At 45.8% G+C, this 21,319-nt stretch overlaps 1 protein-coding gene across 5 annotated transcripts in view; it reads left to right on the top strand.

Annotated features, from left to right (window-relative positions):
- LOC146431530 (contactin-4) overlaps positions 1-21,319 on the top strand; it is a 246,066-nt gene that overhangs the window by 155,896 nt on the left and 68,851 nt on the right. For all 5 annotated transcript variants that reach the window (XM_085072261.1, XM_085072257.1, XM_085072258.1 and 2 more), the window contains 3 exons: positions 1,379-1,505; positions 2,773-2,948; positions 13,814-13,909. In XM_085072261.1, coding sequence (XP_084928387.1) covers positions 1,379-1,505; positions 2,773-2,948; positions 13,814-13,909 — 399 coding nt within the window. The remainder of the gene's footprint in view (positions 1-1,378; positions 1,506-2,772; positions 2,949-13,813; positions 13,910-21,319) is intronic.

The raw sequence follows: 21,319 nt of genomic DNA, 5'->3' as shown, positions 1-21,319 counted from the left end.
GCCCATCCAGTTGGGCTTCCAGCAGCCTGGATAAAGTGAATTCCATGCTCACATCCCTGCCAGTCCCTGCACACTCAAAGAATGGACTCTGCTGTAAAGACAGGGCAGGAAAAGATGGGAAAACTATCTAAAAATGTTCAATCAAGGTTCCTTCCATCCAGCTGAAGGACTCTCTGACTGTGAGCACTTCCACTGTGTCCTCACTTGCACTAAACTTGGAGGAGCAGCCAGACAGTGACAATGATGAGAGGAAAAGTCTCCATGAAATCAAGATAGCTGATCTTCTCAGGGAAGAAAAGTTGGTTTCTTTTGTGCTCTGAACAGCCACTGTGGAGATAAAGCTGTCTGATACAAACAGGATGGAGAGCAGTGAATTTCCACTGGATCTTTCTCTGGGTGTTTGGAGCAGTATCAGTGAATTCCCTGAAATTCTGTGCTTGCTGCAGTGCTGGGCAGAGAGAAGCTGCTCTGAGCCAGGAGAAAACCATAAGGTGAAAACAGAAAGTGGCTGAGGAGAGAGGAAAGGAGATGGGAAGGAGTTAACAGCTCAAAACATCCAAGTGTATTTTAAAATGAGGAACCAAAGTCAGCACGAGGGAGTATCCTTGAGTAATCCCAGCCTCAGCCTGCTGGATTGCTGTGAAATGGTTCCTGAGCTCTATGAAGGTCGTGTCAGGTTGCTTTGGAAAAGTATTTTCACTCTTCTACCTATATTTAGTGTGAGTTTTTAACCCTCTGAAGGGCACAGGTGTGGAATGTCCTTGTCAGTGCTGGTCACACAGCAGCTCTCAGGTCCCTCATTCCTGGGAGATGTGGGGTTGGTGCCAGGAGATTGCTGAGGTGTCAGAGCCTGGAGAGGGCAGGGGGCAAAGGGATTTCCATCCTTAGTGCTGGGGTGATGCTCAGTTACACCCCATGGCTGCAGGAAGCTTTCAGCCAGGGGTGGCAGAACCTGTTGTGCTGGGGATCCTCTGGCTGATTTTATTACTGTGTTTGTTATTGTGGGTTTTATTACTATTTTATTATGGTGTTTGACAGTGTGGGGTTTTCATTTGCAAAGAAAATATTTCCATTTTTAAAGGTGAAGCTAAGGATTCTGAGCTGAATTGAGCTTTGCTATGAGAGCAGTGCTTGTTCCCATTGTTTGAACTTTGGGTAAGGTTTCATTCTGTCTGTTTAGTGTAGGACATTCTCATTACTCCACGTGAGGTTCAGTGCCTTTTGGGAAAAAAAAATCTGTTCTAAACCAAATAAAACATCATCAGATCTCCTCCAAGGTGAATGATACACATCCTCTTGCTGCTATGACTATTTTATATTTTAAGTGTGGGCAGATGGAGACCCACGACTGACCTGTCCCTTTCCCTGTTCCATGCAGATGACAACACCCTGCACGGGCCAGTGTTCCTGCAGGAGCCCAACAGTGTCATCTTCCCCCTGGACTCTGAGGAGAAGAAAGTGAAGCTGAGCTGTGAAGTGAAAGGGAATCCCAGACCAACCATCGGGTTTGTTCAGTCTTTAATTGTTCTTTGTCCTCTGGGTGTCACTCGGTGATGCCCCTGGAGCTACCAAAGCGCTGATCCCAAAAAATCCCAACCAAACTCCAGCCAGGCTGCAGCTCCTCCTGAGGGACAGGGACTGGCTGGAGCTGTGCCAGGGAGGGTCAGGCTGGATTTTGGGAAAGGTTCTTCCCCCCAGAGGATGCTGGCACTGCCCAGGCTCCCCAGGAATGGTGACATTCCCAAATCTGCCAGAGCTCCAGGAGTGTTTGCACAGCACTGCCAGGGATGCACAGAGTGGGGTTTTTGGGGTGTCCTGGTCAGGAGCTGGACTTTGATGATCCTTGTGGATTCCTTCCAGTTGAGGATATTATGGGATTTCAGGAACTGAGGGAATGCACATCAGGAAATCTGCAGGTATTGCAACTCAATCACAAAATCTGGACAGGAGTTCAAAAGGGTTACAACATACCTGTGAATAGTCCTGGCAGTCAGATTAACCATTCTTTTCCATGAACATGGACAAAGCTCTTGATTTGCAGCTCTAGTAGCTGCTTTGGGATCCTTGGAGGGAGGTGCTGTGCTGCTGCAGGGATGTTGTGCTGTAAACCACTGCTGCTGCTGTTCTCCTTCCTTTGGTGCCTCTCTTGCTCTGCTCTCCAGCAAACACCACTCTGAACCCACTCAGAGTCACCAGAGCTCAGTCTCCATGCTGTGGGTGACACAGCCAGGGGTTTAATGCCATAAAATCCACGGATTCCTGGCGTAAAACACATTTCCATGGTTTCTCTGCACACTCAGGAGATGGGAGGTGCTGTGTCCTCTCCTCACCCCATCCAGGAGTGTGGGGAGTGAGGAATTCCTCACTGCCCCAGTTTGGGACAACATCTGGCAGGGAATTGTCCTAAATCTATAAAAAAGCAACCAGCAAGTTGGGAGAGGGGAAAAAAATCCTCCATGGACTTGAATGGGTCAGAGATCCTGTTTCAGGGACTTCCCCTTGCCAAATGATTAATTCCAAAGAGCAGCAGCACCAGCAACTCCAGAAGCATTAATCATTTCAGAGACTGAAATATATGTCAAGGATATTGCTCTCTCAGTTAAATACCGGAATATTTCAATACTGCTGAGGAAATTTGCATTTTGTGCCTTTTTTTTTTTATTTTTAATAAGTAGTCAGAGCCGTTCTAAATCTTTCTTTTTTTACACCATGCTGTGTTTTCAAATACCCAAGAGCATCAGCAGAGTTTAACTTCAGCATTGTGTGCTCCAGGTGGAAGTTAAATGGCAGCAGCATTGACGTGGGCATGGATTATCGCTACAGCCTGGTGGAAGGCAGCCTGCTGATCAATAATCCCAATAAAACCCTGGACTCTGGAACATACCAGTGTGTGGCAACAAACCCCTTCGGAACGATTGTCAGCAGAGAAGCAAAGCTGCAGTTTGCCTGTGAGTAAGAGGAGGGAGCCTCTGCTCCCACTGGGAAAACTGGGGAAACTGGGAAAACTGGGGAAACTGGGAAAACTGGGTCTCCTTTCCCAGCCTTTCCTGGTGGATTGCAGTGTTCTCTGAATTGCTCACAGAGTGAGAAAGAGGGGAAATGGGAATAAGGAATATATATCCTGATTTATCATTATTTAGCTAATATTATGTGGAGTATACTGGGTAAAACATCTTAATTTTTTGAGGAGGAGGTTACCTCCTCTGCTCATTTGCTCTGGCAAATGGGATCTCACCATTGATTTTTTTTTTTTTTTTTGCCTTTCATTGGAGAATTGAAGCTTCAAAATGTTCAAAAGGAGCATAATCTCCCCAAAGGATGACTGGATAGTTCTGGATTTCACCTTTCCCATATTTCAGTGGTGCAGCAGGTGTGGGCACTGAGTGTAAAAGGGAAAATGGGCAGCTCAGTGTTTATTTTGGGTTAAAGCAGAGCTGCAGCTTCTTGTCGAAAGCTAAGGATAAGAAATTATGAAATTTCATTATATGAAATTGTGGAAAGCCATTTTCCCTCCCTTTAAGAGTTAAGTTGTGGATCTTTGGGCATCAGTAATGTGTGTTGTTCTTCAAGGGCTGCGTTATTCTTCTGTAGCCTTTTCAGGGAAGATTAAACTGCGACTGAGCTATTCAGCCTCCTCTGGAGGGCAGGCAGGGTCAGTGATTTCATCCTTGAAATATGTATTTAGGTTACAAACTCATTATGATAAAAGTGCTAATATTTTCCCCTAATACTTGCTTTTTGAAATGTCATTTTCATTTCAGATTTGTCCTTTTTTCTCTCTTCCTCCTCCCTTTTTTTCCCCCCTTTCTCTTCCCCCCTCTTTTCTTATTTTTCCATGCTAGTTGTCTCTGAAATTGAACATATTTTCACAGAGGGAGGAATCTGCTGTGCCACAGTAACAGAATATGGATTAATGATACCCTAAGCCCTGTGCTTATAGCAACACAGCCTTTCAGAAAATAAAAAAGCTTTAAACTCTTGAGTATGGATCTAATAATGGCTTTTCCACAAAGATCTACGCAAACACAGCTGAACTAGATTAAATGATGTGCTTTTTATTTTAAGGGGCTGGGGCTTAGCTCGACGATTTTATTCACTGTGCTGTGGTTTCTGTTGGGAAATAACCCCGGAATCAATGAGGAGTTATGGCTGGGAAGCAGCACAGCTCTGAGGCAGCACTTTGGGGATGAAGCCACCCCTCCAGACATGTGATTGAAGTTGTTTGCTGTGGATGCTGCATCCGTTTAGGACGGAGATAAAGCTGCCATTGATTTTCAGTGGCACCAGGGTTGGCCCCCAGCCCTCCCCAAGGGATGAGTTTGCAGCTTGTTCAGCCTGCTCAGCTCCCCTTCCTTTGGCAGGGCAGGGGGGATCAGCTGCCAGGGGTGTCCTTGCCAAATTATTCCCACTGACCATGGAATTTTGGACAGAATGGAGCATCTCTGTGCTGGGAGCTGCTCAGGCACTCTGCAGGAGGTGGTGGCAGGGTGGGTTTGTCTCTGCTCTGAGGGAACAGGGGACAGGACAAGAGGAAACAGCCTCGGGTTGTGCCAGGGGAGGATATCAGGGGAAGTTCCTGCACTGCAGGGTGGTTAAGCTTAAGGAAAGGCTGCCCTGGGCATGGTGGAGTCACCATGCCTGGAATTGCTCAGCCAATCAGTAGATGTGGCACTTGGTGCTGTGGTTTGGTGGCCCTGGTGTTTTCCCAAAGCTTGGGCTTGATTTAGGGGTCATTTCTGACCTTAATGTCTCTGATTGATCCCCACATCTCCACAGTCATCAAATCACCAGGCAGAGTTCTTCCCCAAACCACCTCTGGAGAACTGAGGAGCTGCTCTGTTCCTAAACCACCCCTGGCACATCTCCTCAGCCTGTCCTGCCCAGCAGACCTTCTCAGGGCTGTATTTGGGGTCTGTGTGTTCACATTTACTTTGTGGTGGTCTCTGGCTGTGCTGACCTTCCAGCCTGTCCAGGATGGCAGCCCTGATGGCAGAGGGTCCAGAGGAACCAGGACAGTGCCAGGTTTTCCCTCTGTAACTCTGCTGAGGGATGTGCAGGTCCTTCATGATCCCAGAGGGGTGAGCAAGGCAGGGCAGTTCCTCCTGATTTCCAAACACCAATAGGGGAACATCTCTCATTAGAGAGAACTTAGGATTTATTTCACCTTGCAGAGGCTGCAGGTGGTTTTTCACTGCCAGAGCTTTGCAAGCAGACATTTTTCCACATCTCCAGGAGGGGAGCAGGGAGTCACCCCAGTGTCCCCCAGCCCAGGGCTCTCCAGGCTGTGTCTGCTCCATCACCACCTCCCCAGGACAGGAGCAAGCCTTTCCCCACAGATGACCCCTCTCTTCCCCCACGGAGCCATCCCCAGTGCTCCTAGATGAAATATTCTTTCCCTGCCATGATAACACTCAATTTGGCCCTAAACTCCTCAGCAGGGTTTGCAGCTTCACCTGCAAATTCACAAAGCTGCTGCAAGCTGCAGGATGCTGCTTTGGAAATGAACCCTCTGGGAGTGGGAGAAGAGCTGGGCAGGAGCTGTTGCCTTTCTCATCAGCACTGCTGTTTGTCCCATGCTGTTGATTTAGAAATGGGTATCCAGAGAGGAAAATCGAGTTTGAATCAGAGCTGCTTTTCAGTCATCTCATTGTTTTGCCCCCTGTTGTTACAAAAGTGCCTCAAAGTGGTGTCTGAAACAGGAGCTGTTAGAGAAATGGGATCTACTGTTCAGGGGTTTTCACTGTTTCCCGTGAGGGGAGCATGGCTGCTGTCCTTCCCTCTGCTCTGTGCTCACTGAAATCACCACAGCTTAGACCAAGGACCCCCAAATCTGCTTTAAATCATTTCATTTTCTTAGTTTTCCTTGCATCTTCAGGAACTGATTTTCTTGCCATGACCCAATTTCCCCTACATCCCCCACAATCTCTCTCTTTTCCCACTGAAGCCTTTCCAGCCCTCTGTGCCTCCAGGCCCTTTGAAGGGTTTTGCTGTGGTGCCCAGGAGCTGCTGTGGGGCAACAACCTGAAATTCTGCTAATAAATGTCATTTTGGGGCTGGAATGTCCAGTTCTGCCCACTGCAGAGATCCCATTTCGCCAGGTTTCCCCATTCCCACTGGGATTGCCATCCCTGTTTTCCTCCATGCCTTGTCCTGTTGTGAGAGCAGAGCTCAGCCTGACTGGGATGTCCTCAGCTCTGCAAAGATTCAGATCTTTAAACTGTGTGGTTCCTGCCAAATGTCAAATCCCCAATTCCTCCTCCAGTGCCTTTTCAAGGAGAAATGCCATTTATATCAACCCCAGGTCCTCTGCTCTTATCCAAAATCAGCCCCTCCACCTGCTTGTCCCTCAAGACTGGGGTTGGTGTGATCTTAACATGGGGAAAAGCACATTTCTTTGAATTTTTCCATACATTCCCATATCCTAGTGTTTCTCCTGTGCTGAAATCCTGACTGAGGCAAGCACAGGGCAGACTTCAGCTCCCAACCTCTGCTCCTTCCCACAGTCCCTGATGGGTGGAAAACTAGGCTAAGCCTCATGTAAGCTCCTCTTTTTTCCTTTTCTTTTCCCTTTTTTTTTCCTTTTTTTTTTTTTTTCTGATGAATAGGACCACCAGGGAGTTTGCAGCAGAGGATAGATCTATAACCTACTTTACTTTCATCTGGGGTAGAAGGACCCTTAACTCAGAGCAGAAATGGAGGATTTTTCACCTGCTTTGTTTCCCCCCCAGGGTTATAAATAAGCTGAATATATTATTACCTAAAGCCATGGCACTTGGAAATAATCAGTGCTCATTGTCCTAAAGCTGGGAATCTCCTAAGCTTGTGCTGTTTTTTGGGAAGTGAATTTGGGTTTCTCTCTGGAGAGGGCAGGGAGGGGTTGGAGCCAGCTGAGGATCACAGGTCAGTCACACCACCACAGTGCTTCTTCTGCTTTAGAAATTTAGGGGAAAGCAAGGAACAGCTTTGACTTTTTTTTTTCCCCATCTCTCTCCGTATTTGTTCATTTTGCCTTTACGATGTAAAACAAAATGTATTCAAAATGCCTCTTTTTTATTATATCTTGGGGCTGTATTTTTGAAAACTAAATGCAGATGTGAGTTTTTATAAAATGAACACCCAAACATCTTGCAAAAGCTGATTTTAGAGTAGTGAATATCTGAAGAGCCATGGGGTTATGTTGCCATGGCACATCCTAATCATTTTTGCTGGTTTGTGTGTCCAGTGGATGGAGAGCAGGACAAGTCAGGAGCTCTGTGTTATCTGCTCAGTTATTAGGATGTTTCTTGTAGCAACTCCCTTTTTCCTGTGAATGAACTAATGTTTACCTAGTTAAAGAAATAATTCTTGTCCCTTGGATGATCCTTAGTGATTCTGTATCAATGCAAATCAATATTTTCTCTGAATGTGTGGAAATTACATCTCCAGAATCCCCAGTCAGGCACAGCCTTGGCAAAGACCAGAGGTGACACTGTGAGAAAGTTTCTGTTCCTCTTGCTGGGATGCAAGACCAGTGCAGAACAACTTTATCCCAGTGGCTGCTTTATGTTGGTTTTGTTTTTTCTTTCCTGTTTTCCCTCTGGAAAGCAAAGCCAGCAGTCAGGGTTGGCATGCAGAGGATGAGGAGCTCTGATGTGTTCCTGCAGAGCTGTCCTGTGCTGGTTTTCCATCTGCAGCAAACATCACTGGCATTTCATTATTCATTGGGCATCAGGGAGGAGCAGAATGGAGAAATATCAACACTGCAGGAGACAGTGCTGAGCATCAAAATGTGCATTTCCACGGGGAGGCTGAGCCACCAGACACCCTCTGAGGACCAGGATCTCCAAGGGGTGGGTTTGGTTTGGGTTTTTATCAAATAAAGGGAAATTTCCCTTTGAAACTTCCTCCTGAGAGAGCTTGTGCTGTGTTATCCAGAGAAGCTCTGGCTGCCTCTGGATCCCTGGAAGGTTCCAGTGCCAGGTTGGATGGGTTTGGAGGAGAATGGGACAGTGGAAGTTGTCCCTGCCGTGGGACTGGGTGAGCTTTAATGAATTCTATGAGTCAATTATTCTATTTTACGTTATTTTGGGTCTGAATTCACATTGCTGTCCCTGCAGAGCAGGAAGATGCAGCAGAGCCTTTTGGGAACTGGTGAGGCTCTGCAGTGCTAATGCTCAGACATGACCCAAAGAGAGGAGCAGCATCCCCTGTGCCCCTGGCACTTCTGCCCTCTGCCCACTACAAAATCCTCTGTGCTGCAGGAAAGTGCAAACAGAGCTTTTTTTTTTGTCTAGGAAAAGATAAAAAACTTCTGCCAGTGAAATAACCCCATTCGAGTCAACCCAAGGGGAAATGTCTGCCCAGATTTTCTAGATTAAAGTAATAAAATTTTCAGAGTCCTCAGCATTTTGTCTCAAGCAGAGGAGCTGCTTCAAAATAAATGTTTGAAATATTTCCTGTAGATAGAAGGCAAACAGGCAGCTTTTATGAAGTGGAACATGAAGACAAGGAGGATTTTTTTTTTTCCATAATATCACAGAGAAGAGTGGTTTGATTTTGGAGAAGAAAAATGGGTGCCTTGCAGGAATTTCTAAGAGCTCCTGTTAGATATAAGATGGGTGGTGTGAAGGAAGGCAAAACAGCTCTGGGGCTGCCTTGCTGCCTGTTGGAAAGCAAAGATCAAATCCCAGAGGTGGAATTTTAGCCATGTGGGTGCAGAAAGTCAGTCTGTATTTAACAGATGGTGGTCAGAAAGACTTGAGAAAATTAAGAGTCTCAACAGAATAGGGATGTCCAAGTTCAAGTTGATACAGAGATGAGGTGTGAGTGGTAAAAATGCCCAAGCAGTGTCTTATTCATGCCCACAGTAATAAAGTCCAAGGGAAAATATCCACAGGGAGGCAGGGTGGGGGAATGGTGAGCTATTTACCTCTAAAACTTCTTTTTCTCTTCTTTTCTCCCTGGTGAAGTAGAAATCCCAGTGAAATTTCTGCTCTAAAGGTCAAATTAGAAAGCTTTCATCCCCAGACTTGTAAACTATTTCTCAAATCAGTGGCTCTCAAAATTATTCATTAGAACACCAGCTCTTAAACTAAAATTCTATTAAGCTCTGCATCAAAGGGGTTTTATTCCAACCCACACAGTTTCTGTGGAGTCCTGACACAGCAGCAAGGACACAGCCTGGAGAACTTAATCTGTGGGTGTTGGTGGAAGGGATGATGACACAAACCCAGCTTTAAAAGTCAGGTGTAGGTTTATGGAGAGAGTTTTTGGAGATGTTGGGGCCATAAATACCAGCAGGAAAATCCTGCTGAGGGTTCTGGGTGGCAGGTAAGGAGCTTTCCTTCCTAGGAGTTCCTCCAACCTGTGTTAATTACATCTTATCTTAATCATATATCCTTATTTCCTATTGTATGGGTGCTAATATTAAATGAACTTTAAAGTTCATTTAATATTAGTAAAGCTGGTGATTTGTCCACTACAGAATACCCCAAATTGCCACTAAATATGCCTTGAACTTTCTAATTTATCAGTTCCTAAATTATCAGATTCCTATTTAACTGCTGAATTTTCCTGTGCTCAAAGCACAACCAAGCCTCAAAGGTGCAATACCAACCACAAACCCCCATAAAATATAAATTGACTAAAAGAACTCCTCAAATGCTGATCCAAGGATTTGTTGCTCATCTCAGTGATGCCCTGACCACAAACTTGTTTTTAGTACAGCTGGAATGATGACCAGCCTGGAGTGTCCAGTGCTAATTCCCAAAAATTCCCATTTGATGCCCAGATGTGTGGATATCACCCTCCCTCCTCCTTGCCTGTGCTGCTCCTGGGCAGAGCCTGTGTGTTCCTCTGTCAGGGTTCACTGGGGATCTCCCTCTGCAGGAATCATGACCCACATGGATGCAGATCCTGGGTTTGGAGGCTCCTTGCTGCTCACACCAACTCAGCTGAGCCTGGCACTGATATGTCATCAAATTTGCTTTACAGAACTCTCCAGAGACTGACTTTGAAGCAAGACAGCAGCCTAAAATCCACTAACATTTTTATTTTTCTGAGCCTTTTAGTCCCGTTTTTCTTCGGCAATTAAAATCCAGTGATGTGTGAAGCAGTGATTGATGTGTGTGTGGTTCTGCTGGAATACAGCAGAGGCAGCAACAGTTTCATAGCAGTTCAGCAAGAATAATAGGTGAAAACAGCAGCCACACTGCTTTTCTAATCACTAGCAAAAAAAAGCCCTGAAATGTAATGACAAAGGGCTCACTAATGGTGAGTTTTTGACAGCGTGTCATTCAAGGCACTGCACAGCAGAGTTCCTCCTACGAGGTACAGTCACAGAAATTGGCTTTCTAAAGGACATGCAGACACCTGCCACCACCAATTTGCATCAGCTGCTCTTCAGCTAATTTTCTGTAATATTTTTTGGGGTGGTTTTTAATAGCTCCTGCACAGAGGGGTCTCTCCTAATTGCAGAACCAGCATAATTACGAAGCATTTTGTGTTCTAAAAATAGGCACGTGTGGGGAAAAAAGGAAAGCAAACCATGGCAAGGCTCCTCGGGCAAACAGAGGCCAGCAAAACAGAGCTGAGCTTTCACAAAAAATAGGGATCTCTGTCAAGCCTGCAGTGCCCTGAGAGCAGCAGGCTGCTGAGGGAAGTCTGGGTGTTGCAGTCAGGCTGCCAGGGCATGCTGAGCTCAGGAATTCTGGAATTTCCCTGGTGCAGCCGATAATGGGAGCCAGGGGGGTTGTGTGGCTGCTCTGCTGGGGTGGAAGTCTCAGCACTGCAGCAATCAGAGGAGCTCTGAAGTGGTGAGGGATGTAAATACAGGAATCTGAGGGCAGATCTTACCCTGTGAGAGCTGATGGGACCTTGGTTGTTTGCCCACAACTCGGTGCCATCTGTGAAATATTTCCTAAAAACTTTGATTGCCGTGCTTGCCTAGGAGTCACTTAGAAAAAGAGTTACCAAACTTCATGAAGCACAAACCCAAGCAGGTCCTAAGAAAGGATAAAAGACTACAGTGCTTTCGTTTTGCCTCTAATTGAATCTTCTTTGCTATAAAGACTGATTTTTGTCGGCAAAATTTGGGGGAAACTTTTCATTCCTCTGGACAACTTGGGGAATTCTCACTGTGCAAAGCCACGTGGCTTTGATTAAAGTTTCCAAATGCCACTTACTGAGACTAACTTCCCAATCTTGAGGGGCTTTGGATTTTTTCAGATTGCTCAAGCTTTTACTAAACCCCACCTGAGGTTTGGCAAGGAGGTTATTCTGTGCAGTAATTCCCTGCCCAGTGAGGAGCTGGTGGGCTGCCAGCTGCTGCCAGCATCTCCTGGGGTTTGGAGCATTTTTGGGGGAATGGGATCTGTGTCAGGCTGGCATCACTCCCCAGAACCTGCCCAAGCTGTAGCCCTGAACACTGAGTTTTAACAGATAAATCTCATTATGCCCAAAAAGCCCTTCAAGCCCCCATCCAGGGCTGTTTGGTGGTGTGTGCATTGCACTCCAGTACCTCCAGCAGCAGATGTCAGGGCTCTGTGCAAATATTAGCTCATCAAGCCTCTTCTGGGAGGCACAGCTGAAGTCCTTGTCCTCAGAGATGAGCAAACTTTGTCACCAAGAGCTGGAGTGACTTTCCCAAAGTCACACAGCTGCTTTTAAAGACATCCGACTGGAATTAAATAATAATTCATGCAGCTTTCTGCTTCTGTGGGTCTGTTCAGCTTGGTTTGGAATTGATACTGTTGAGAAGGTGTTTGAAGGCATCCTCAGTCATTTATTAAATGGTGTAACTCACAATAACCTGTCTGCATTCCTGCTGCACCACCCTGTTGGGTTCTCCTCTTGAAATCATTACTAATTGCTAATTATTAATCCTTCTCTAATGCTGGGGTTGCTGAGCTTACACAGTATTTTCCTGTGGTCATTGGAGTCCTTGGTTTGGTGCTGTGAGCTCCCAAGAATTGCTGGCAGCACACTGACCTCTGGAATTGCAAGTGTTAATATTTTCTTCCTCAGTTTTTTTCCTTTTAATCTGATGGCTTTGTGGGTTTGCTGGGTGGTTTTGTTCTCCTGTTGGCAAATAAAACCAAAAATCCTCCTCTGCTCCCCAGGGGATTTTGGGTTTGAGGATGAATTGGAACTCCATGGTGTTTTCAGGGCAGAAACCCAGAGCTGAACCATCCACTCTGCAATTCCAAGGTGGTCTCTAAACAAACCTTCTCCCTAATAAAACCTGAATGATATTATTGTTCATCCCGATTGAGGTGTTGCAGAAATAAATCCGTGGGCTTCAGAAAGCACCAGCATAATCAGCCTGATGGCTTTGATGAGGCATTAGCCTTTCTTATAATTATCTTAATCTTGTTATTTTGCTCAGAGCCAGATTTGAAGCACTTGCAGAGGCTTTTCAGAGCTTTCCCAACGCCTGATGGTTTGCAGTAAAAGCACCAGTGATGAATGCTCTGCTTTATTTGCTGCCTCCAGTTGATTTTGACCATTCTTCCAGCATTTCCTAGATGTTCATCCAAGCACAGTGTGCTTTTCCTGGTAGCAATCCTTTTCTTGTCAATGCTGATGTGAAAAATAGCACATTTATTGCTGCAGGCACTATTTGGGCTTTAGGCTATTGCTCGTCCTGCAGCTGTCCTCAGAGAGGATGGGATCCACTCCTGAGCCCATGTGCAGTCAGAATATATCAAAATCTGTGCACTGGCAGGTGGCCACAGGAAAGTTGTAGTGATTCCTGTAAAATTGAAAAAAAACCTTACAAATGTTATAGAATTAGGAATGAAAAAATGTATCTCTCTAATTGATTTTTTTTCTTCTGTTTGTCCTAAGCCAGAAAAGAAAGAGAGAAAAGCCCATAAAGGTTTCTTTCCTAAAAAGGGAAATGAAGCAGTCACAACTTTGGATTTTATTTTCTTTTTTTTTTGAAGTATGTGTGCAGAAAACATTTTTTAAGAGGGGATAAAACTCAAGGCTCAGTTTGCCATCCTTGTAACCTTATAATGATGTTCCTACCAGTTCCTGCTGATAAATATTTATCACCTCTGTGTTTTCTCTTGTTCCCACCTGCACTGACAACAGGTTTGTAATTGCCAAACCAAGGCTCAGCTACGCTGGAAACAAGGGAAAAAAAACCCCAAAAAATTGGAATGCAGGAGGTTTTTAAAGATCAGAGGCTGCCAAAGTGATTCCATGTCTTGGTGCTCCCACAAAGCAGCTGCAGGTGACAATCCAGGTGTCACTGCTCAGCTCAGTCACCTCCTCACCTCATTGCAAGTCCCTTGAATCCAGTGTGCAAGGAGGGCAGAGGGAGTTGTGTTTTTGCAGTGCACGGGCCCTGAGGAGAGGAAAAAGAGAGAGGTGGAAGGAGGAATTTAATTTAATTAAAGCCTCTGTGGCTTACCATGCAGCTGGTGCAGGAGACTTCCTTGAGGGAAGGGAGGAAGGGTCTGGAGAGCATCAGCAGTGAGGGTTCTGGAGGGAAACAGGCTGGGGGAGGTGGAATTGGTGATTTAGGGCAGTAATTCTCCCTAAATCCACACAACAAAACTCCCCCAGCATTACAGGTGCTGAGGTTTCCTCCAGGTGTGTTTTCTGCTGTGGGTAAAGCATCACCTCCTCCCCTTTCCACCTGGGGAAAGCATTTCCCAATCCTTTATTGATCCCCTCAGCCTCCTGCTGCCCCACACTGCCCAGGCACCACCAGCCCACCCTCCCAGCTGATGTTTGCCTCATTTCCCCATCCTGAGGAAGCTTTGTGCTTTGCTCCAGAAGCCTTTGCTCACCTTTAACTGAGCTCTCTCTCTCTCTCTCTCGGCAGACCTGGAGAACTTCAAGACGCGGACGCGGAGCACGGTGTCGGTGCGCCAGGGCCAGGGCATGGTGCTGCTCTGCGGGCCGCCGCCCCACGCTGGAGGTAAGGAGCTGTCCTTCCCTTCATTTCAGCGTTTGGCAACGAGCTGGGAGGGTTTCATTCTCAGGGAATTGCCAGGATTTTTGGGAAGTGTGAGGAGCTCACCTGTGGCAGTGCCAGCCTGACTGGGTGGCTCATGTTGGTCCTGGTGACTGGGGAAGCTCCAGTTGGGGGTAAATTCAGAGAAAAAGCATTTTACTACAGCTTAGTATAAACTTCAGAGATGAACTGATGGAAACTAAAGCAATGGGTTCATACACAGAAGACATGGCCAAAATCTTTACAACCATTATGTTTTGTGGCCTGGGTGTGTCTTCTGCTAAAAAGTTGAAGATTGCTGACAGAGCCACCTCTGTGCATCATCTTTTCACTATTATTTATTCTTTTCAAACACTGCTGGCACTATATTTTGTCTCCTGGGTACTCAGGATGTGCCCAGATCTCACAGGGCGCTGTTTGCTTCAAAGAGGATGCTGTGAACGTTTAGAAAATACCAAACAATTCTTTCAGCTTAGCACAGATTTATTTTAAACGTGCCAGTTTGTGACTTCCTGAGTTGTGCGTTGCAGTGTTATATTTAACTTGCGTTGGAGGGGAGTGTTTCTGTCAGGAATTGCTGCTGGATGCCCTGTGTGTGCCTGACAAGCTCCATGTGCTGTCCCTCCCCACCAGGATCCACAACCAGCCCTGCAGCTGGCTCCTCCATCAAAACAAGAGCTCATTTCCCTCAGAGCTGAGTCCCTCTTAAAGAAATTTGCAGCCCTGCTTTGAAATCTGTCTGGCCTCATCAGCTGGATGTTCAATTGCCCTGTGGAGCGTTTGCTGCTGGGCTGAGCTCAGTGCTCAGACAGGAGATGGGCTGGAGGAGCTCCTTGGCTCCCATCTGCCCACCTGACAGGGCTGTCCATGGAAAGTGTCCCCCTGGGGTCCAGCAGGACTGACCCCATGGCACTGCCCAGTCCTGGAGGCACGGGAGATTGCAGCAATTGTGCACATCTGCCTCCTCAGCAAAGCCCCTCTCTGCAGTTTTTGGGAGTTTCCTGTTTTGCTGTAAGAAATCCTGGCAGGGTGAGCACCGTGTGGATATAGGGAGTGCTGGGAGAGCAGTGAGCAGGGATTGCTGCTCAGGGGGTTCAGGAGAAGGTTGTGGTCTGGGTTTATTTACTAAGGACACAAAAAGCTCAATTCCCAGAAGGTGCTGATGTTGTTTCCAACTTGGGCTCAGTAGGAGGGAAAGAGCCTCATGGTCTGAGCAGGACTGAGAACATCTCTGGTGCCCAGAGGGGAATCATTTCCCTCAGTCATTTGGGTGGGGGATGACTTCCCCCATGACCACCACCCATGACCTGCTCTATTGCAGCTAAAAAATTATCTTAATTGCAGCCAGAGCCACAGTTAGTGTACACTGACACCATTTCAGCTCTGTAACTGAGCTGGGCTGGTGTTACTGGGCTTCTTGTTTTCTGGCTTGCACAGAACATATTTACAGGAAACCCAAAACAGGTTAATTCAGACCCCTTGTTCTGCAGGAATTAATCTGCTCTGTAGCAACATTTCCTTTTACTTTTCCTTCCTCCCAAGCTTATAAGAAATAAGGTGAGTTTTAAAACTCCCAACTGCAAATTAATGGTTTTTTGGCAATTATCATGTTTCCATCAGCCAGCTGCACACATCCCTGTGCTGTGACCAGAGCTGCCACTGCAGGATCCCAGAGCCATCCCTGCTCAGCCCTGGGCACAGGGAGGTTCAGCAGGAATATCAGGTGTCAGTGGGAAGCTGCTGCTCCTCGCAATGCTGTGTTCATGGGCAGCTCCATCCCCAGGGCCCAGCAGTGTTGGCAAAGCAGAGCTGTAGAGATCAGCTCCTCAGGGTAGCATTGCAAGGATTTAACATTGTGGTGCAACAGGAAAAATCTGTTCGGCTTGGGAGTGAAAAATAATCCAGCTCATTGGAAGTGTGAGTGGCATTAAGACAGAGAAAATGCAATTAGTTATTTTAGAATCTGATTAGGGCAGCGAACCCAACTTCATCATCCTTGCAAAAAGTGCCTGATGACATTAATGACCAGTGCTGAAATATAGGACTAACTGTGGGAAAAAATACACTTTTATATTGTATTATTTTTTTATAACTTTAGCTGCATATGTGCATTGAAAATGAAATATGAAAAAAATAGTTTAAAAAAGAAAAACTATTCAATCTGAGATTTGCTGTTGCTTTGCTGATGAGGGTATTCACTGGAATAGTAGGAGCCTGAAAAAAACCATCCTGGCCAGGTGCTGAGATTTGGGAAAAGAAAAATAGCAAATTAGAAGGGAATTATTTCCTGTCATCCATTTGTGTCACTGGTTGTCTTGGGCTTAAAAATTGTGACTTTATTAAAAAGATTCTGATCAGCATCCAGACCATTAACCTTTCAGCTGTAGTTCATTCTGATACTTTGCCACTTGGAAATATCCATTTTTGAGGAGCTGTCAGCTAAAAGTGGAGTTATGTTGGCCTACATCCATTAGTTGTTGAGGCTTCCTTTTCATTTTTTTCTCCTTAATGATGCCCAATAAAGAGCTCCCTACTGTTCAAATGTTACAGGAAACTCGTCCCGAAAATGAGTCCGAATGACCAACAAGCATTTTCAGCATCAACAAACATTCTGTTGTGCATCTCGTGCAGAACAATTCGGGCATTGTCCCAATTTTTGGGTTGAAATGAGCTGGAAATTCAGCCCGTGGATCTCAGCTCCCCCCCAGACCCTGAATGGAAATGGGCTGCTGTTTGTCAGGTCACTGCCTGGTGCTGGTGCATTTTGTTAAGCAGCATAATGGTGTGCTGGCCTCCTCTGATGGAGTGCCTGCTGAGCGCTGGAGGTTCGCAGAATGAATGTTCATCTGCGGCTCGGGAAGCGGCTGGGCTGGAAAGCGGAATAAATGCAAATCAAACATTTGCTTCTGCCGCATTTTGCGCTCCTGCAGCAGCAGATTCCCAAACCCCTGAGGCCATCCTGCCGTACTGATGACCCCTTTGTCTGTCAGAAGTTCCAGTTCTTTTCCTTTCCTTTTTTTTTTTTTCTTGCCTTCTCCATTTGTTCCTAACAGATTGGTGGAAACCTGCCTGGGTTGTTAGGATTTTTCTGAGATAATTACCCTGCGTATGAAGGGTGTTCCCTCGTTATTTTTTCATCTTCTTTAATCAAAAGCCCAAGGTTGTGTGTTGACCGTTCTGTCCTGAAATTGCACAGAAGAAATCCTTTAAGAGCAAACCTTGGTCTGGGAATGTGGCACTGGGGTCTGTGGAGCAGCACAAGGAATTGCTGTAGGTGTTTAGGTGGACAAGAGAAAACAGTCAGAATTCCTAAAAGTTGGTGTGTAGCTGAAATTTGGCTTTGCTTTTGGCACAGAACACAAGAGGCTTCATTGTGACCTCAGCATGAGCTGGGCAGTGCCCAGTGATGGAGTCACCAAAATGAGTCACAAAAAAGAGTTTCCATGACTTTTTTTTGTTCAGGTTTAATAAGGTATCTCAGTCTGTCTTAGGACGAGCTCTAAAATTTGGATAGCAGAAAACAAAGCTCTCCTGGGCTTCATTTTCAAAAGTCCTGTGAGATCAACCATTGAGTCACAGAATGGTTTGGGTTGGAAGGACCTTAAAGCCCATCCAGTGAGATGAGGGCAGAGAGAGCCCAAGAGCAGAGGGGGAAAATCCCCTCCTTCAGCATCTGCAGCATTTTGAGCTAAAACAGGAAAAATGTAACCAAAACAGGCTTTGTGTATTCATCTGTGTTTCATTCTGTTGTACTTTTAAGCCATTTAGGAACCATAAACCATTTCAAAGTGTACCATAGGATTCAATTTAAGCTCTTGGTGGAAATGTTTTCCTTCTGAGGAGCTTTGCAGGGGGAAAAAAGTTACCTTTTCTTGTTTGCTTTTTTCGGTGGTGTTAATCAAATTTGGCAAGATACATTTCTCGTCGAGATAAACTCAGTTGAAACAAACAAACAAAAAGCTCCAAAATCCAAAGCAAACACTTGCTTGTGTTTCTCAGGGCTCTGAATCTAAGTTGTGCTCTAAAGGGGATATGCCTGGGAAGTATTTGGAGGTCACTGTCCTTTTAACTTGATCTCCAGATTTTAAGATAAAATATTCTTTTGTGCCAAATAGTTCCTTTCATTTAAGTTTGTGGGAGCTGAGTCGTTTAGCTGCCACTTTTATTAGATTTATTAGATAGTCAGGGCAGGGTTAGTTAATATTTTAACAACTGCAGTTTTCAAATTCCTCCTAACATCCCTGGCATTTCGTTGTGAGTCCAGAGCTGAAAAAAAATACAGTTCTGGGAAGTATTTTCTACTTGACAGGCTGGTAGCACACCCATCCTCATGCAGAGCAAACGGATCTGTAAATCCTTCCCCTCCCTTCTTTGGGAAGACAAATGAACTTGTCTTTAGGATTTCTCTCCCTCCCCCTCCCGCGAGCTCCTGGTGGTTCATCTTTAGAAAGATCTATAGCCACGTTCTCATGACATTTGCCTTGCAGCCCTCGTGGGAAAACCCCGTGGAGATGGAGCTTTCCAAGCGCTGTGAGAAATGCTGGATGTGCACAGAGGGCTGCTGAAAATGATCTCTCAGTTCCTCGATTATTTAAATCCCCTGTTCCCCTCGCATTCCCCAGAGGTGTGTCCTGCTCTCAGACCTCTCTGTCCTCTGCTCATTCCACCACTCAGCACAGCTGGAGCACATTTTTTCTCACTCCTAATCTATCCTCATAATCTGGGCAAGAAATAAATCAAGAAATAAATCAAGCAATAATAAATGATGGCTCTTTTTAGATAACAAACTGCTCAGACAGGCAGATGGGAACCACTGAGGTTTCTACAGGATGTGTCTCCTGCCACTTGCTAAGGGCCTCAGAGTTCCTGCTGACCCTGGAACTGAGCCTCCCACCATGATTTCCATCCCTGACCCTCAGCTCCCCAGAGCCCTCATCCCTCTGCTCCTTTCTGACCTTGCTGGGTGTCTGGGGGTTGTGTCTCCTTGGGAGAAAAAAGACAGCATTGCAAGGAAAACAAGTTTCCTCAACGCGCTTGGAAAATTCCATCTTCCCGACGAGGAGGAGATGATTAAAGCTCAGTTGTTCCCATAATTCTTTCTTATCTGATGCCATCACTGCTGATGGAAACAAAGATCTCATCCATGTCTGGGAGCTGAGATGCTGACAGAGAATTATTCCCACATCTTTTCACAGATTGGAAGCATTCAGCTTTTCTCATTCTCTCCTGCCTTTTTTTTTTTTCCCCTCCTGGCATCCAGGAGAACTTTTAGTTCTGTTGCACAGCTTAATCAAGTAGAACTAACTAAATTTTAGCATTTGACAGAGGAGATGGCAATTCTGATTCCATCTCAATCTCAGCCTTTCATGCTGTACGGTTGGTAGTGAAGTGTGGACACCAAACATGTTTGCAGAAAGCATTTTGCTGATTACAGAGCTGCTGGAACCACTTCTGGGCACAGAAATCATTAGTGCTGCTCACTTGTCTGCTCACTTTTTCACTCCTTTTATTATTTTCTTTTTTAAAGGGGTGATGGGGACTTCATGGGCTGGGAGCAGTGGAGATGTTTTGGCTTTCAGGGTGTCTGGTGGCCTCTGGTGGGATGAATGCTTGGAGGGGTTTGTCCTGTAAATAATCTGTGCCACAAATTGTGTCTCACATTCCCTCATGTTTATACAGTGCAGGAGGAAGGGGAGGAAACGTGGGGAAAATCACAACAGTGCAGGAGGAAAAAGGGAATTATCAGGATTTTTATACCATGAAAGGATTGGGGCATAGCAGGAATCCTGGAGCATTTTATGTCCTCACTCCACTACAGTAACCTTAATATTCAGCCTTTCTTTTGCTGTTTCTATCAGCGAGGGATGCCCAGAGCTTTTGAGAAATGTGAATTTTACCCAACCTGTTTTCCCAGGATGGGCAATTCCCCCTTGCCAGGCAGGTTGCCAAAGGGCTGAGCTAGCCCTGGTACTCCTTAGTTAGGGATTGATGGTTTCTCCTTTTCCTCTCCTCTCTTAATGCCTCTGGAAGCCTTTGCTGCTTGGTCAGATTTGGTTCCAATTAGTGAGAAGCTAATTTAGAGAGGAGCCTCACACACATGGGTGGGCAGGGTGGCTGTAAAAGTTCCATTTCTCCAGGAAACCAAGCAAAAAATCTGCTAAGCTGGTCGGAAGTTGGTTCAACTATTTGTCAGAGTGCTGCAGGGTCACTGGGCAGCTTGTCATGGATCATTCCCAAGGCTGGAGGCAAAATGTGAACAGGTAAACTCTCCCCTGGGGCTGGGAAAAGCAGAGAAAAAAGAGACAGGAAATAGTTTTGGTTAGGGAGCAGTCAGGGATGGGTTTGACATGTCTGACTGTGGTGTTGGGAGACCTGGAGCATCAGGAGGTGGTGCAAAGCTCCCTGGATTGCCTGAAAACCCAAATAAAACCCTGGGTTGTGGGGCAGCTGTTGGACCTTGCTGTCCATGGATGGTTCTGGGCAGGGCAGAGGGGAGGCTCAGTTTCCAAACTAACGGGGAAATCTCCCAGCAAGGTGTTGTGGCTCGTCAGCTCACAGATGACATTCCTGGAAGGGGAACACATGAAATTCCAGCAGGATTTCCTAGGTGTTCCAGGGAGGGGAATGGACTGGAGATGTGTGGGAGGTGGAGAAGACCATGAGGAGAGCACAGGGTGCAGCATCAAAAATATCTCAATCTGTTGTCAGTTTTATTTCCTAATAGCCACTGCCACTCCCATGTTCCCAAACAGCAGGAAAATTCCCAAGTCCAAAGTGCCAACATCTTAAGTTTTCCAGAGCATGCACAGTTGACCTCAAAAAGCCTCTGAGTGATTTATTTCAGCCCAAGATCCAGGAAAACAACTTCCCAAAGCTTCCAATTCCTACAGTGTGTCTCCAAGGCAAGCTCCCAGCTCCTGAAAGGTGGATCTGAGCAGCCTGGCAGCATTTCTGCCAGAAAAATTCTCTCCAAATTCAGCCCAAAATTCACTCCAGGTGTCTCTCCCCATAGCAGCATCACAGGGAGTAGGTGAGTCACACGTGGGGTTTCTGTAATTCGTCTGTGTCTGCTTCCATGGGATGGAGATTATTACAGTTCAGCAAAAATGGGGTTCATTAAACTTAAAATCAGGCATATGAAAGCCTCATTTAAATAAAAAGTGATTGAGGATTGTAACGTCCATTTAAAGTGCATCTCCCATCATTTATTTTTTATGCTCTGCCACAGTCACCGTTTAAATTATTAAAAGCCAGTAGTAAAAAGCTTCTCAGGAGATAGAAATGGATTAGATTAAAATTAATCTGACATAATCCTTTCTCTAAAACTGCTGATTCAGTTTGTGCACAAGTTTATCAACAGACTCGAGGATCAGG

Source organism: Lichenostomus cassidix, chromosome 12 (assembly GCF_008360975.1).
Source record: "Lichenostomus cassidix isolate B80296 chromosome 12, HeHo_3.0, whole genome shotgun sequence".
Classification (NCBI taxonomy): Eukaryota; Metazoa; Chordata; class Aves; order Passeriformes; family Meliphagidae; genus Lichenostomus; species Lichenostomus cassidix.
This window is presented reverse-complemented; position numbering and strand designations above follow the sequence as displayed.